At 41.7% G+C, this 17,794-nt stretch overlaps 1 protein-coding gene across 3 annotated transcripts in view; it reads right to left on the bottom strand.

The window, feature by feature from the left end:
• B9D2 (B9 domain containing 2) overlaps positions 1 to 17,582 on the bottom strand; it is a 93,392-nt gene extending 75,810 nt beyond the window's left edge. Inside the window, exon 1 of one of the 3 annotated variants that reach the window (XM_069207524.1) lies at positions 17,368 to 17,582. In XM_069207524.1, the coding sequence (XP_069063625.1) occupies positions 17,368 to 17,384 (17 nt within the window). In that variant the 5' untranslated portion in view covers positions 17,385 to 17,582. Of the gene's footprint in view, positions 1 to 17,282 lie in introns of all 3 variants that reach the window. The other 2 variants (XM_069207525.1, XM_069207526.1) reach the window with 2 other exon arrangements.
• Positions 17,583 to 17,794: the final 212 nt, after the last annotated feature.

The raw sequence follows: 17,794 nt of genomic DNA, 5'->3' as shown, positions 1-17,794 counted from the left end.
TAGAATTCATCACATTTTGAAATAGATTAGACTGGGTAGTGTACAGACTGAGGTTTCAGGTCAGCTTTCACTATTTTAAATAATTCCCTCCGTTTGTCGAGGGAGTTTAATTTTGACTTGAACATCAAGATATTTGTCATTTAGGATTTTGTATTCATCATTTTTGTCAGTTGCATGTTCCTTTCCTAATAACACAAATCCTTTCCATTCAGGAAGAGCACACCCTAAAACCAAGGATTCCCGCTGTTAAACTCCATTTGTCTCTGTTTAATAGTGCTATGTCACTATAACTATTGTTAGTGGTAATATATCATATGAACTGTGTTTAAATGATAATTTTCACCAAACTGGAATTAAAGGATTGTGAGATTGTGATAGACTAATGACTTCTGGTAAGATGAAGTGGTCAGTGCATTTGATTTCTATTTGCCTTGTGATATTTAAATTTGCCAGGGTCTGTAAAGCACTAGATCTAAGATTTTGCCTTAAATATGTGTGGAAAGCTTCCATAGTTCAGACTATCAATTTCACACGTTTAGAATGAGAAAACTGTCAACTCAGTAAGTGTACTAATATATAGGGCTGAAATCTTCAAGATCTGTCTGAATTCTGTAAATTTGATGAGGATGTTTTTTCTTCATTCTTTGTGGTGGAAGAGCAGGAAAATAGAAGCTATTTTTCAGATTCTATCGAAGTAAATGTTTTTTGTTTTTTTGCTTCAGAACATTTCTGATACACCCCCTTCAGTGGATATGTCTCCATCTTTTCCCTCTTGGTCAAGGTGTGTGCAGTTTGGGTTACCTGACATTATTTGTTGCCAATATATATACTAACATATTAGTATTGATATGCTGCAGACTCTTGTCATTGTAAATTCCCGTCAATTCTCTGCAGCTATTACACTTATTCAGTAATAAATAGTGGACTCATTTTCATAAAATTACATTTTAGTTAGAATATTCTGCCATCCTGATTCCAACAAGTATTCCTATTTTTCATCTTAGTACAAGAAAGATGATGAGGGGGATTTATGGAGTCTGATGATATTAAAATGGAGAGATGTGATGCAGAAGTAGGTCCTTTAATATGCTTACTAAACCCTATTGAGGGGCTACCTGAAAAATGACGGTAGCCCACCCCACTGAAGTTGCATGCTTTATTAGATGGTCCCTCCTGACAGTGGTTCTCAAAAGGTAGTCACCGTGGGCATTCCCTGGAGCTCCTAATGGAGCTTGAGTGTTTCTATGCCTACTTAGCAATGAGGTACTTAAGACCTATTTTGAGCTACTAATGTAAGAGGACCAGATAGAATTTGTGCATCTGCCATTGTGTTTTTGTTATAGATACTGCCTTTGTTCAAAGTGTCACTAGTATGTCCTACCAAACAGACCTCATGCATTCCCATTTGTAGTGGGTGAGTAATAATTAAATAGTGACTAGCAAGGCCCATGCAGACTGGAGATCTTTGGGGGCAAGCCCATATTCAGTTAAAGGAGAAATTTCCATTTCAATATGTCTTCTAGAATTGATCTACCTTTTGACACTGTGTCATCAATTGGGTGTTCCACTCTATGCTTCTTCGGAAGAGAGCAGATTGCTGACACTCATATTTAAATCTCGTTTTAGCATTTCAGGGCCCGGAGATAATTTTATGTGCAGACACCAACAATACTGATGAGAATGGAGGAAGAGGCAAACTGCCTCTGGTTCTCCAGTGGATTTTTAAAAAAATAAAGTAAAATGCTGGTAGTGGGCATTCAAGCAAGCAGAGCAAGGAACACCATACTCCAACTGCCTCTGGCAAGTAGGCAGAAGGACAAAATATGTGTAGTTCACATGTTGCAAGTTGCTTGTATAGTACAGGAATAGAGGCAAGATTATGCTTCACCTTCTTTACTGCAGAAATACAACAGCTTGCCAAGAAACATAAGACTGAAAATCCCCAGAGTTTGAGGCATTCAACTACCAATTGCAAAGATGAAAAAAAGAACCAATCTAAGTCCAGACATATCCTACTCATGATATGCTGCATGGAATTCATTTGAGGCATCATTCCTATTCCATTTGCAAACTCTTTTACATTAAAGCTACAAGTTCTTTATCAGTGGCCTTCTTTACCACAAATGTAATATTACATACTTCAGATTTCATTTGCACATTATCAGTGGGTTGTACAAGGATGCTTGCACACGTATGTAAGAAGAAGACGACAGCGGATCAGTATTATAACTACGGCTGGCTTACTATAGTAGGCCTAGACTGGGCCAAAGTCTCTGCAGTGTCTGTAAAGCCTTGCCGATCTGAGCTGTGGGGGTCAAGAGGTACCTGCACAATGAAGAGCTCTGTGCCAGCCAGAAAAAGCTGGCCAGATCCAGTGAAGACCTGCACATGGGCTAGATGGCTGAAAGATCTTTCACGAGAACATTTTGCTAAGGCTACCCAGATGGCATTACTCATCATCCAAAGAGCTGATGAGCTTTCACCGTAGGAGAGATCCACCACCCTGTTCCTATTCAGTAACAATCCCTTCATTCCAGCCTCACAAAGCAGCCCATCTTCACAGACCCACAACCCAATGCATGGGACCCAGGTCTGTTTGGAGAAGGTGGTTGACATTGTTTTAGAGCACTTTCTACATCTTTCTACTCCATAGAGCACTGGTAATGCTCTCTTTTAAAATTAAAGTCAAGTCCTCACCATAAAGTCAAATTTCTATTAGAAAATGAAGTTGGTGACTAGATGAGATGTACCTCATCTACTGGGTCCCACGTAAGGAAAATATAGATGGCTACCAGTAGATCTAGTGATACAGGCCCCCAAGTATTTGGGGAGCACTGGGCCTCCATTCCAAGAAGTGGGGAACTATTATATGTGTTTTGTTGAGAGATTACAAGGTAGATCCTTAACCAGTTCGAGGCTTTCAGAGACATTATTTTTTCCCCTGAAAAAACACTGGTGAACAGACCCAAGGTCATCCATAACTTCACGTCCACACCTATTATAGGCACCAGGATTATTATAAGCACCAATACCATCAGTGGGGTTTGGGATCCTTTCTGTTAGGGTGGTGAGTTTTTAGGAAAGGAGATCTTCTGTAGCACAACATACTTATTATGGGAACAGGAAGTAGAGCAGTTCACTCTTAAGCCCACTGAGTTTACCTGTGTGGTACCGAAGGCTAGACCAGAATCATACTCTAGTCCAGTCACAGCATCTGTATACCTTTAAAGAATCAAGATCCCTTGTAGAAGAGGTCAAAGTAATTCCGAAGAACCACAGATTAGCCTCAAGGTAGCCTTATATCAGAATAATGATTTTGAGTTCAAAGTTTTAGAAAATCTAGCACCCAATACGGATAGTAACATTTGGGGTCCTATTTCAGTCTCAACAGGTGCCAGATTCGAAAGTGCATTCTTTTTGTATAAAATAGCAAATGGTGCACATATTTATAGTTAACATTTAAATAGCAAAAATGGGTTGAGAAATAAAAAGACGACAATAACGACTTCAAACCTGGACAGTGGTATTTTAGCTTAATTCTTTTTGGTCCAGTCAGTAAGGTAGGCAATCCATTTTCCCATTAAATAAAATGAGGGCCAAACCTGGTGTCTCTGATATCTTTATATGTTTTGGCATGAGGCGGCATAATAGCACCATAAAGTTCCATTTATACTGCTGTGGTATTTCAAGATGTGGGAGCAGGAAGTACAGGAGTCCAACCTCATCACCATATGCTTCAGTCACAGCTTCCTAGGAAATAGCAAAATAATGCTTGCATTGCTGTGATCATGCTACAGGAGACATTGGTTTGGGTAAGGCACAGTGAATCCATTATTGGGGAGATGGGCTTGCCTCTATACCTCCTTCTCAGTGCTACTCCTTGTTCTCCTCAATAAATACCTAAAAATCCAGTTACCTGCATTGGTCTATTTTTTTAATGCATTCACCTGGCTCAGAGGTGCAGTTGTATGGGGGGGTGCTGTGTATCACCTTGACAAAAACATGGTGGGGTAAGATTTATTACTGGACTAATGTGCCTTAAGCAGGATGGGATGTGGAGAAACATGATGTATGGCCATGTCATTTGAAGCATAGCTGAAGCTTTGGAAACAGGAATGTCTCCTTTTCACGAAACAGTTTCTTGTTTACCCTGAGATGCCATTTTTCTATAAACCGTGAAAGTGGGAAGGAAATTCTAAAAGGTCTGGAGGATGCTTCATGATGCAATTTACGGAGAGAACAATGACATCTTGGATCTAAGAAAAAGAACTAGGTCCATATGGAGGGTGAGGATAACAGGATAGCCATGGGTGGGCTGTTTCAGTCTTGCTCAGTTGAGGCAATAAACTAACAAGTGCTTTGTGCCTAAAACCACATGGGCAGGGTGCAAGTCTGGCTAAATTTTGAGTCACGACCCACCTAAGACACACCCGACTGGGGCTTGTCCCACTCTTAGGAGCACGAGGGCGGCTTCGGGCACAAACCCCTTCATAAACAAATGTCCTCTTTCAGCACAGCAGGAGCAATTAAAGTGTGGACCTTTAACGAATGTGTAGTTTCCGCTGAGGTTCTTCACCACTTTCCTCACTTCGGTGTATCTGTACAACAGTAGGCACTATCCCATCCTTAAAAGCTATGTGGCTACTGCTCTTATCACCCTCTCCTTTTCTCACACCAACATTTACTTCATTGATGTGTCATTATTATATTCATTTGAGAGTGTTCCTGCTTCTACATGGTGTCATTAGGTTTAATCTGCAGTCTGTGATCACCACCATTTCTGGGGCAAACACACAGAGCAACCTGCTGCCTTTCTGACCTGCGTGGTATGATATAGCTGCCTATATGTTTCATCCTCCCTGTTGCCACTAAGCCCTTTCCTAAGCCAAACTATATAACTTACATCCTGGTTCCATAACAGTGCCATACCAGTTATTCGCTTTTGGATGGGTCCTGCTTAGGGTATTTACCCTTGTTGTTTTAAAAGTGCCCCAAAGGGGCTGAGTCACTGTAAACTGCAAGTGCACACTCATGTCATGCTCATTACCACCTATACACTGTTAAGCTCTGCAACCAAGACAAGATAAGAGTACTTCTCTGTTTACTCATAACACCAAAACATTTCCCACATAGCGACACAACAACCACACACTTTCAACCATACATTGCACAAGGTGCAACTTTCTAATTATGAGGACAAGCGCTTCAGCGCCCCATATAGTTATGGCTAGAGCTATATAAATGCTACTATGCAGTACATTAGAGTGGATATACTTTCAATGGGTTTCTTTTGAAGGGGATTACTCCCCCTTCCCCACCCCGGTAAAGGTTGATTATGGAGTTACAGACATTCTCCAGTTTGTAAGAGATGCTTCTTTAGTGCTGTTCCTCACAGGCTGCCTGTCTACTATCAAAAACAATGATGGTGCATTGCTGTGGAGCCCCCATAAAGCAGCCAGTCTATTCTTACTAAAGGAGAGCATGACCATAGAGAGAGCTGACACAGTTCTGTAAGCTACCAAGCATTGCAAAAAATGGAAGGTTATTCATACTGTAACTAAAACCAAATACAAGGCTAACAAATAGGTAGGTTTGTGGCCAGTCCAGATCATTTTGTGTGTGCTATTTGTTCGGACCTTATTTGGGTATGTAGCCAGTTTAGTGGCACAACTGTTGACTATAGTGTCCCAGGTACCACACTGTAAGAAATAGGATAGGATGTCACACATCACCACCTTACCAGCCACCTCAAACGCATTTGCCTTGCTTACATACAGGACACAGGCACAGCACACCATACAGTTGTGTTAGCAGCAGTAACCAGAAATACATATTTATTCAAAAATAGCACAATATGCCTACTACTTGACTTAAAATTCCCCCCAAAATAGATTTGGTCCGCATTGTCAAAAGCTAGTTGCCGTCGGTTGCATGAGGGCAGAACTTGCACTACTGCAGCATGTAGTGTACAAGGTGTGCATGGTCAGTGTTCTAATGGTACCAAGTAAAATCATAGAATGCTTGATGTTAAGGGTATGTAGGCAGAGATTCAAAGACATTAGGTTTAATTTCACGTTATGTGCTATCATGTGGTTACAATAAATTGGATTTACCTTAAACTGACAGCGTCAGCTAAACAATACTAACAATGAAAGTGAAAAGATGGAGCTGTGGCATTAAGCACACATTTCTTTGATATCCCATTTAATGTAACCAAATAATGGGTTGCTTTCTAGGATGAGAATGGTCTGGATGGGTCTGTTACTTTGTTATTTTGCAGGGGCTCACAAAAGGAATGGCAAGGTGCAAATTCTCACAGATCTTCACAAGGTCAGCAAGTGGTTGGAGTGGCTGGAGATATATTATCCAAGGTTGAGAAATGGATTGTCAGCAGTCAAAGTGTTTCTCAAAGATGGAACAAGAGCTGTCTGTTATCAGATTGTACTGACAGAATACTCAAGGCATTTGACAGCTTCCCCCCCCTCTTCATGTGGTTCTTATACGTACGAACAACTAAAAACACAGCAAGTACCCTTTGAAATTCCTGTCATAACACAGGTTATTCCACACCACATTCAATATTATGTAATACACAATAAATGCACTAGAGCTCTAGTACAGAAAACAAATATATTTTTAGTGCATTTCATGCAGACGCAGCAGTACTTATGGTTGGGTCAGAGAGCCATGCTGGATTGGCAGATATATTTCTCCGTCTGCCCTCAGTGCTAGGTAAGAGTTGAAGGAGCAGAAAATGTTTTTAGGGGACTGATGTCACTGGCATCAGTGCCCAATAATCCTCTAGCAGCATCTTTCAGCCAACTATCAAGTTTGGGGGCTGATTCGTCTTTTCCAGTGTATGGTCACTTGCCTCTTCATGATAAGGAGCAGCACTGCCATCAGGGGGCAGGCCCCGGCTGGGATATTCTTGACATGCCCCAACAGTGCCCTAAGTGCCAAACTTAAAATTTAAAAGCCTCCCAGAGAACTCCCGGGGAGTTGACCAAGCTGAGATTATGTGTAAAGTATTCAGAGATAGTGCTGCGCAGCTTGGTGTAAAAGGCAGTGTCACCAAGAGCACTAAGAGGAAGTTACTAGGTGAAGTCACATTCAGAAGGACTGCCCACAGTCGGGGTCAGCACTAGTGGTGCATGGTCCGAGAGCATCTGGGAAAGCTGTTTGATAAACATGCCAACAGACATCTCTGGTGGTGAGCCAGTGATCTATTCGTGACCATGCATGAAGTGGTCTTGCAGGTGCCCTCAGACACACCAGGTGCCTTGAGCGCCATGTCGACTTGGTCATGATCAATAATGAGGGTGTGTATGTGGGCTGCAGCGCGGGGATTCGGACACCAGATTACGTGAGATCTATCAGTCTGGGGGTGTAGGATGACAGTGAAGTCACCTCACCGTAATACTGTCAAATGGCTCAGGGCAACTATCTTGTCCCATATGTCATAAAAAAAAAGACCAGAGTCTCAGCATACGAGCCATATCCACAGGCAATTGACACATGCTGTCTTAAGAGGATCCTGTGCAATATTATATATCTGCCCTTTTGGTCTATCAAGGTATCTGCCATCCACCAGTGGAGTCCTCTCCGAAATATTACAGCCAGCCCCGCACATACGCGGAGTATGTAGAAACATTTGCCTCTCCCACCCACCCGGATCACAGCCATTTTCAGGTTCCCTTCCTAAAGTGAAGCTCCTGTAGGGGCTGTGTGCTGTCAGAGGTTTGCAAACGTTTGTCTCACTTTCTTCTAATTGTTCAATTCTTGGATGTTCCATGTCAGTAGCGTGACACTAGTCATGTCATCTGAAGGGCAATGGGGACATCGGCATGTGGCCAGAGCAGCCATGTCTCCATTGTGGTTTCCTGTTAGTGGACAAGTGTGCTGAGTATGCAAATGTGAGGAGCAAAAGCAGGGCAATATCAGACAGGTACGGACTACAACATTCCAACCCCCACTTACTTCAACATATCCAACTAGTTAAAGAAAGACTCTTTTCCCTTGAACAAGAAAGCAGAAAGTAAACATGGTGGGAATCATTCCTTGCGTAGGTCAGAGTCAAGTAGTCTACCAATCCCGCATACGGGACAGGTGGTCCGGAGTGGGTGTATTGTGGGGTTGCAAAAAGGAAGCTCAATCATTGCCACTGAGATGGCAGTCTTGGTCATGATCAGTCTGCATGTTAGTTTCCGGGGACTTGAAGGAATGCTTGCAGCAGAATTTCAAAGCCAGCTTGGGATCCGTAAAAAAGTTAGTTTTCCTTTTTAGAGTGATTCGAAGCTTGGCCAGGCAAAGAAGGATGTAGGAGATATCAGACCTCAACAGCATTCTAATATGAGGCTAGACCCATTCAGGACAATGAGGATGGGGTTTGGCAGGGAGGAGTTGCTTAATTATACAAGACAGAATACCCGTATTAATTATAGATTAACAAGTATTTAAAAATAGACATGCAGACTTTTTTCACCATGTCGCAACTCAATTGCTTCAGTTTTTCTTTTTTCAAATGAACAAATCAAAATTCCATAGAAAAAAAACCAATATTTAACACCTATCAGAAACTATATTATGAACATTCATGGTTTCCTTTTTAGTGCCTTACCCACAACAGAATCACAAAATATCAACAATAATCTGAGAGAAAACAGTCATCTCACATTTGGTTAGCATTTTTCTAAATATTTAACAATAATCCTAAAACAACAAACGATATCGTTGTGTCCACAAAAAAGATAGTCATCCATTCCTGTATTTGTGTAGGGGATAACAATTGAAATCGGTGATTCCAGCCACTGGTATCCACACACAAAAACAAATGAACATGGAATAAATTTAATGGACAAAGTTCAGGGGGAATAAATGTATATTTGGAAAACTTTATATTGAAGATATGGGTCACATTATTATTACATCATTCAGAACAAGGCCAAGACCTAGGTTACTCAAGGCCACCGATGATGCACCTGTGCCAAAGAACCAAGAGCATTTATTGCAGTGACTGGGGGTTTTCCCAGTTCTATTAGAGATTTGTCCCAGGTTGCTTGACAAATGTAGCCACTGACTAGGCCATATAAAAAAAGGTGAAAAGTCCTGTTAGCTTCTGTGGAGGCCCATTAGTCTCCAGAGACATTTATAAACCTGGATAATAATGCTGAGCACGAAAGCAGTGCATGGTCTCAAGAAAATAGGCTGGCTGAACAAACTATCAGATTGTTAAGAGACTGCGCTAAGTAGCTGCTGGCTGCTGGCCATCCAAAGCTTGATGCAGTGTGGTCAGTGCTGTGGCACCACCGCTAAAAAGTCTGTAATTCACAATAGGGGTTTTGGTTCTCCCGTTGTTAAGGGGTAGGCATGTTATTACTCTGATGTATTTGGTTTATTGCAGTAGTAGGGAAAAGAGGACTTGCATTTGAAGACGAGGAAGAAGCGTGAGAGAGAACTTGAAGTCCAGCTGAACATCAAAACCAGAAGGATCAGAGTGTCTGTTTTTTTTTTTTTTTTTAAGGGCTTGTTTTCTTTATAATAATGCAACCTTTGTATAGCAATAAAGACCTCAACACAATGGCATTGAGGCCTTGCCTCTTAAAAAGACCCACAGATGAGTACTTATAGGATAATTTTACCTGAGTCACAGATTTACTGAGTCTGAGGCTTCAGCAGGAATTAAATAAAGCTAAACTGCCTTGTGGAGCCCTTCCCAGCAGCACCTCTTGGCCAAAAAGGCAGCCCTTCCCAGCAGCACCTCTTGGCCACTTAAGAATTAGGTCATTGTTTTAAATCCTTGATTTTCATGTGATAGCCCAATCGCTGTAAGGATAGTCATGTGTACAGTTTTCTTTGTTTGGGTATGTGTTTTTCTTTAACTTGTTCCATTGGTGCCTGGTGAACTCCACTTGTCGTAAGTGTTTCAATTTCAGATCGTGGCAGTAACTGATCTGGACTAGGAAGGCACTGGACGTGTGCTGGCGGGCACCACTATTTTGTTACTCAATTCCTCAGTAAACCTCTTCTTACAACTAACAGAAGATTTGCACTTTCATCATTTACTGGTTGGCGACGAGTGGGAGTTATAGATAATTGAGGAGGCATACCTAGACTGGACTGCTGGCAATCAGAGCCCATCCCATTCAGCCCTCGCTAGATATTACCTGACGATTGCCTTTCTGGAAGGAATTTGGATTATCCTTGTACACGGTTTCGAAGTTCCCTTCATGATAGGTCTGCTACGATGCACTAGTCCTTTATTTACAGCACTGGAGCTGCCTTCATGCTACGCCAGTTACAATGCATTGGCCGGGCATGTGTTGTGTCAGACCTCCGTTCTACTCGAGTTATGCATGAAACAGGTTGTAACATTGTGTGCTGAGCGTAATATAACACGCTACATTCTACAATGAATGCGCATGACGGATGTTGCGTGCTGTGCACAACGTAACATACATGCAGCGATTTTGTCTAGGGATCTGTGTGGCATAAACAGCATCAATTGGCATTTTGGAAACACTTGTGCAATTTCATCACATTAAATCAGTTTAGTGGCAAACTGTTTTATTGTGTTCATTATACGATTATCATTCCAGAGACTCCCTGGCTGCCGTACTTTCACTGTGGCACAATTATTTCGTTGTTGTGGCATGTACCTTCATTTATGACAAGTGGTTCACTTTTTCTGTTCAAGTGTTCTGGATTTATTAAAATTCTTAACATTATTTAGTCAGAATGGCTAGTGCTAGTAATATACAGCAACCACCTTCTTTTCCAGGTAAGCCTCCACAAAAATAGAAACACTGGTCAGAGTTTTTCAGAACTATATAGTAGGTACTGATGGAGCGAATTATACAGCAGCCAGGAACCTCACACTGTTTGTCTGGATTCGGAAGCAGAGAATTCTTTTTTTTTAGAACTTATCAGAACTCTCACCCACGGAGGTGGAATATGGAGCTGCACGAAATTGGAATTTCTATATTGAAGCTGTTAAACATCTTGAGTTACATTTTGTAGATGAGCCCAATATTGTACCAGAACACTAATTTTGTTCTTAAAAACAATCTTCTGTGAAAAGCATAGATCAATGTGTTGCATCAGTAAGAATTTTGTTGGGCACTTATAATTTTGATAGCTGTGTGGATCAGTACATTGAGAACAGATAATTCTGAAATGTGCTTCAAACAAAGTACATGAGCTTTTAGTTTGTTTTTATAATCCTACTTTAGATGAAACGATTAAGATAGTTAAAGGAATTACAAAATCTGAAGTTGAGTGCTGGTGAGAATAGTCACGCTGATCACATGGGGCTGAATGTTATGAATAAACTTCAGGAGTATGGTAATCGTTGTCTAGGAATTGTTCTAGGAGCGGGTCAAATGTACATACTGGTAAAAAGATTTAATGAGTGCAAAAAAGTTGGCCATTTCACGCATGTGTATAGAAGTGGTAATCCTGTTAAAATCAATTATGTTCAGCATTTTGAGGTACAGTAGATGAATGACGAATTCACTAAACTGGCATTGACTGTTGAGGATAGGAAGAGGTTAATCGCTAGTACACGAAGGTCCTTTTTGTTCAGTTACTATAGGTAATATGGAGTTAAATGTAATGGCCAGTTCTGGGTCTCCGGTTACTATGTTGTCTGAAGCCACATTTAAATCTCTGATCTAACAAGAGCCTCAAGCAGACAGATATTTGGACAGAGGCTTATGGAGATTCAGAAACAAACTCTGGGATTTTTGGGGTATACCCTGAACTTTGCTAGTAGAGTTATATTCACAAAAACATATGTAGAGGTTAACGGCAAGGCTATTATGGGATAGAAGGATCAAGGGAGGATGTGCACTGTATTAAAACCTGGTATTGACATTCCTGTTTTGTTGGTTTAACAAAACGCTGATGACACTGCAAGTATGTGCAGAGATACCCTGAAGTGTTTTGTGGCAAAATTGGGGAAGTGAATGGTTTTGAACATCTGATAATTCTAAAAAAGAATACTTACTTGCTAGCTCACAAAGTAAGAGATGTGCCATTGTGTATGATGAATGATTTAAAGAAACAATTAGATGAGTTGTGTGCACACAAAATTATTGAACTGGTGACTGCAGTAAAATGGGTTAGTACTGTGAGATAATCAAGATAAAGGAGGTTAGATAAGACTATGGGGGTGATTCTGAGACTGGCGGGCGGCGGAGGCCGCCCCCCAATCTTCCCCCGACAAAATACCGCTCCGTGGTCGCAAGACCGCTGAGGGTATTTTGAGATTTGCCCTGGGCTGGCGGGCGGCCGCCAAAAGGCCGCCCGCCAGCCCAGGGCAAATCTACCTTCCCACGAGGACGCCGGCTCCGAATGGAGCCGGCGTAGTGGGAAGGTGCGACGGGTGCAGTTGCACCCGTCGCGTATTTCAGTGTCTGCTTGGCAGACACTGAAATACTTTGTGGGGCCCTCTTACGGGGGCCCCTGCAGTGCCCATGCCATTGGCATGGGCACTGCAGGGGCCCCCAGGGGCCCCGCGGCACCCCCTGCCGCCATCCGGTTCCTGGCGGGAGACCCGCCAGGAACAGGATGGCGGTAGGGGGTGTCAGAATCCCCATGGCGGCGGAGCGCGCTCCGCCGCCATGGAGGATTTTCCCGAGCAGCGGAAAGTCAGCGGGAGACCGCCGACTTTCCGTTTCTGACCGCGGCTGAACCGCCGCGGTCAGAATGCTCGACGGAGCACCGCCAGCCTGTTGGCGGTGCTCCCGTGGTCGGTGACCCTGGCGAATGACCCCCTATGTGCTGATCTTCTTTTCCTGATTAAGTATATTGTTGTGGACTGTCACCCATTACCCAAGACTCAAGAGTTGTTGACGCTAATTTAGGGGAGCAAACATTTTTTTAGCAACACTAACTTAAGGGCAGCATACCACCAAGTGGCTCTAGAAAAGAAATTTTGGATATCAACCACATTCATTACTCCATCCGGTGCTTTCAAGTATTTGAGGTTACCATTCGGGTTAGCCTTGGCTGTTAATGCCTTTCTAAAGCTTATATTTTGCCTTTTCAAGGACAAAGCTGGCATACAGGCTTTACAGGACAATAGTCTCATTGTTGCAAAGTCAGCAGATGAACATAATGCCATCTGGAACAGTATACTTAGGTCTGATTCAGAAAAGGCTTCCACACCCGTGGCAGAGGCCCCCCAATTGTGGGGAGTCTCTGCACTTGGGGCAAACTCTCCATAAAGGTAATTTTCATTGCAGAGATTTATCCCCGAGTGTGGAGACTCTCCCACAACTGCAGGTCTCCATCCCAAGTGCAGAGGCCCTTTGTAAATGAGGCCCTTCATATTTTACGAGCATGTGGAATGATTGTGTCAAAGGAAAAATGCTAATTTCTGACTTGTCTGTTGATTACCTTGGACACAGAATAACTTCTGAAAGCATGAAATCCAAGAAGGATCTTCTTAAGGCATTACTGGATGTACCATTGCCTAAGAATAAATATGAACCGAAGTCCTTTGTGGGGCTAAGTGATTACTATTCTAGCTTTGTGAAGGGATATGTGGTCATTATGGAACCACTCAAAAATGTTAAGGAATCTAGAAAGATTTTGATGATCTGAAAAAAAATAGTGAAGAATGGCCCTGATTTAAAAACATATATTTCAGATACTGAATGTGTTATTACTGTTGATGCGAGCACTGCTGATATTGGTGCCATTTGTCAACTGGTCAATGGCACAGAACTACTGCATTTGCATCAAAAGCACCTAAGGAAGTTGAGAAAAGATATAGTACAATCTAGCAGGAAGCCCTGGCATGTGTTTGGGGTATTTAGAAGTTTAAGACCTAGGTGTGGGCACATAAGTCAATGTTTTGATCTGTGCACAAAATGAAATATTTGTCAGGTGACAAGGGAATGTCTGGGGCATCTTCTAGGCTTATAAAAATTCTAGCTTAATTGCAAGAGTATAATATTGAAGTACATTATATTGCTGAGTAACCAAATCGTTGTGCAGATTGTCACGAATTACAGTAGATTGTGAAACAGATGATTCAGATTTTTTTCAAAGAGGAGTGTGTGGTAGGTAGCTGGCACAGGCACTGAGACAATGGCAGGGAATGGTTGATGAGGCGGAATGGTGTAAACCATATGAAGAGGATATTGTTCTTAGGAAAGTCTGAGAGTATACTGAGGTTTGGCTACATATCAAAAAATTGCAGGGTGAGCTAAGATGTTTTTCCAGGTTGTTGATGAACTTACGGTTGAAAACTATGTTTTGCTGAGAAGAGATAAATTTGTGCCAGAATAATTTTGTTGCCCCATACTGGTCATTTAGGGTCCACTTCTACTAAAAAAAAAAAAAATCCATAGACATTTGTTTTGGTGGCCTGAAATGGATGATGAGGTGGATGCTGTGGTTAGCAAGTGTGATAAGTGTATTTTCCATCAAGCATTGGAAGCTTTGGGACATACCATCGATACCTGTGCCATAGCCGCTAGCACCAAGGAACAAGTTAGCTTTGGACTTTGCAGGACCCTTTTATATTCTTTACCCTATATATAACCAGTGCATGATTATGCTAGTTGTTTATTTTCCCAAATGGGTATATTATGATTTTGTTGAAATTAGGACTACTCAAGAGGCTGTGGATTTTTTTGTGGATGTGCCTTATATGCCTGCTATAGAAGGTTGTCTGCTAGAACTGATAATCAATAATTTGTGTCTGAGAAGATGGAGTTGTTCCTAAAAGACAGAGGTATCAAATTTTATACAGTTTTGTTGTATAGCGCCTCATCAAAAGGAGCTGTGGAGAAAGTGAACAGATTGTTGAAAGAAGGGGTGCAGAAAGCTTTGACTTGTGGAGAAGACAGGACTGAGTTTATCAAAGAGAAAATGTGGGCGTCCTACAAATTCTCGAAATTCTGTAACAGGAACATCTTCTCAGGTTGCTGACAGGGAGGTTTCCTTGTACAAATTTGTTTTGAGTTGGTTGGAAAGCAAGAAACATGTTCGACTGAAAACAGTTCAGGAAAAAATGAAATTCCGTCATGATAAAAATAAGTTGTTTGTTGACCAGATAAATGTTAGTAAATGGCTAATGTTGAAGAATATGGGAAGTAAAGGTTGCAAAACAGATTTTCATTTTAATGGACCATAACAGGCTATTCAAGTTGGGTAGAGTTCTGTAAAGCTTGGTGATGGCAGGTGGTGGGTTTTGAGGAATTTGATTCTACTGGAGGATTTGGAAGAAAATATTATAGAGAGAAAATGTTATGTTCCTGGAGGTTTGGATTTTGATCCCACTTTCACTAATGTAAGGGAAACAAAATGATAGAGTCAAATTGTGCTAATTCAAATGATTCTCAGAGGGATCATGAGTCTGCTTTGTTTTCTAGAGAGGGAATAATGGACTCAAATTGTTGTGGCAATTCCAATGATTCTCACTGGGATCAGAACGCCAATGATTCTTATAGAGGAATGAAATATTGGTTCAAGTGAATCTCATGTGAATCAGAATGTAGGTTTGCATGTGGAATGTGTAAAGAATTTGAAAAGTGGTGTTGACACTATTGTGCCAACTAGAACTGGACGTATGTTGTAGAAAGACTTTCTTACTTAAACGCCGACTTATTGGTATGTTTGTAAAGGGGGAGATGCTGTAAGGTTACTGTTATTCTTTCTTAGCTATGTTAGATTTGTTCTTTTTATATAGTTTTTGTTAGGTATGTGTTTTCCTTTAACATGTCCCGTTGTTGCCTCGAGACCTCCACTTCTTAAGTGTGTTCCAGTTCCAAATTGAGGTTGTTGGCAGCTACTGTTTTGGATTGGGAAGGCAAGGCACTGGATGTGTGGAAGTGAGCTCCAGTATTGTGCTACTCAATAAACCTCTTGTTACAACTAATAGAGGAAATGCACTTTTGTCATTGACTCCTGTAACACTAATTCATTCTGGGTGGTGTAATCTGTCTTGCTTCTACTAAACTAATTTGTCTAACATCTGAAATCAATGATTTCTAGCTGAAATGTCCAGGACTACAGACAATATCAGTAATGAACTAGAATGAGGAGGCCACATTATCATGTAACATATTGCTCCTCCTGAACTGAAATGATTGAAGATCTGGACTCTAAGTATCATGTTAGAAGTCCATGGGGAGAATCATTGTAGAGCAGTGGTTCTCAACCTTTTGACTCCTGTGGACCCCTACTTAATAATTACTCGAACCCAAGGCCCCACAATGAATTACTACTGGAATCTGGGGACCCAACCGAGTCATTACTTAAAGCAGGAGGCCCCAGCCTAAGCATTTTTGATGTTCTGAACTGCAAAACAATATACAAAAAATACAGAAACACTTTTCAAACAAAGACACAAAATATTTAACCATTTATTAAATTCATAAGCATAAAAAAAAAACATTTTATAGGGAATGTTGAACCCTCTCTAAATTCACTTGAGGCCACTGGTTGCCCATACTTTATTGTTTGATGCACTTGCACTGCTTCGACGAATCAAAATGAGGACAACTTAATTTCTACCCTCCCATTATAAATGCCTTTACGTTTATAAAACATTTTTAAATGTTGAGGTTTACATTTTGCTTTTTTAATTGATATACCCTTCATTAGTCTACTGGTATTATTTGATTTAATAAACAGTCACAGCCCTCCTGAGTAGGCTTTGAGGTCCCAACAGTGTTCCCGGCCCACAGCTTGGGAACCACTGCTGTAGAGCTCACCCTTCATGGCAGTGACAGCTTCCCCTCTTCACGGCTGTTAAGTGGACAACTGTAGAGCTCTCACATTTCCGAGGTACAAGAGTGAGTAATTCATACGGCCCTGGGCCTTTATTTGCATTTTGGTACTTATAGTTCCTATTTTAATATTGGAATGGCATTACTATAAATTCAAGAATGTAAAGAAAAAAGTTGGACTCGCAAAGGGAACTACGAAAATCTTTGAGCAATGTCCGGTATAACACCTTCAAACAACTCCCAGCTTTCTGATTTGGAAAGCTGTACACTAGGGAGCTTCTAGTTTCACACCTAACTTTCTAAAACTCTTTGAAAAAAATCCAATAAAGTGCAGTTGGTCAAAAAGGTATGACTGGTCGAAGATGTATCACACATAAAATTGGGGTCACAACAAAGTAAGCCCCAGCCATCTAATCGTCACAGAACAATACCCTTAGTGCACCTCATCGGGACCCTCCAACCATTTGGGTGTAGTGGTACCTTCCCGTGACCCTGATCTATCTCTCCCCCATGCCATTTCCAGTCTTTAGAAAATCTTACCAACGTATTTCCCCAGACCACCAATCAGAATCACTTCTCTTTGCTCTCTATCATATAACTTCAGAGAACGTCTCTGCAGCTTTACCCGAAGCACCGCACCATAGATCCACAGCCGCCTTCCTTCAGCTCCCTACTTAGCGCTCTCCAGTAGAATAAACGTTTTGATGAAGGTACCCACAACGCAAGTCCAAGCTTCGGACTAGCCCCCCGATTTCTTATCCCACGTTCAGCTGCCCCAGCCCGGGTCTCTGGTTCCGCCCCTTCCAGAGAGCGCTACGCTTTAGGAGTACAATAATCGGGTGCCCAGCAACGCGAGGCGCACTACGTCATAGCGTTTCTATTGGTTCAAGGCGGTCTAAGTGTTAAAGAAGCAGGTACTAGAATGGCGACTACCCATTCATGACAAGAGACAGTTGTGGCGCCATGCTGGTGGAAGAGGAGCTGCGTTTTCTTCAAAATAAACTGCGGACGAAATTTTGGATATTATTGTTACTGTGGTGTTATTGCATATC

Source organism: Pleurodeles waltl, chromosome 9, assembly GCF_031143425.1.
Source record: "Pleurodeles waltl isolate 20211129_DDA chromosome 9, aPleWal1.hap1.20221129, whole genome shotgun sequence".
In the NCBI taxonomy this organism is placed as follows: Eukaryota; Metazoa; Chordata; class Amphibia; order Caudata; family Salamandridae; genus Pleurodeles; species Pleurodeles waltl.
The sequence above is the reverse complement of the archived record's forward strand: the minus strand, read 5'-3'. Positions and strand labels throughout refer to the sequence as shown.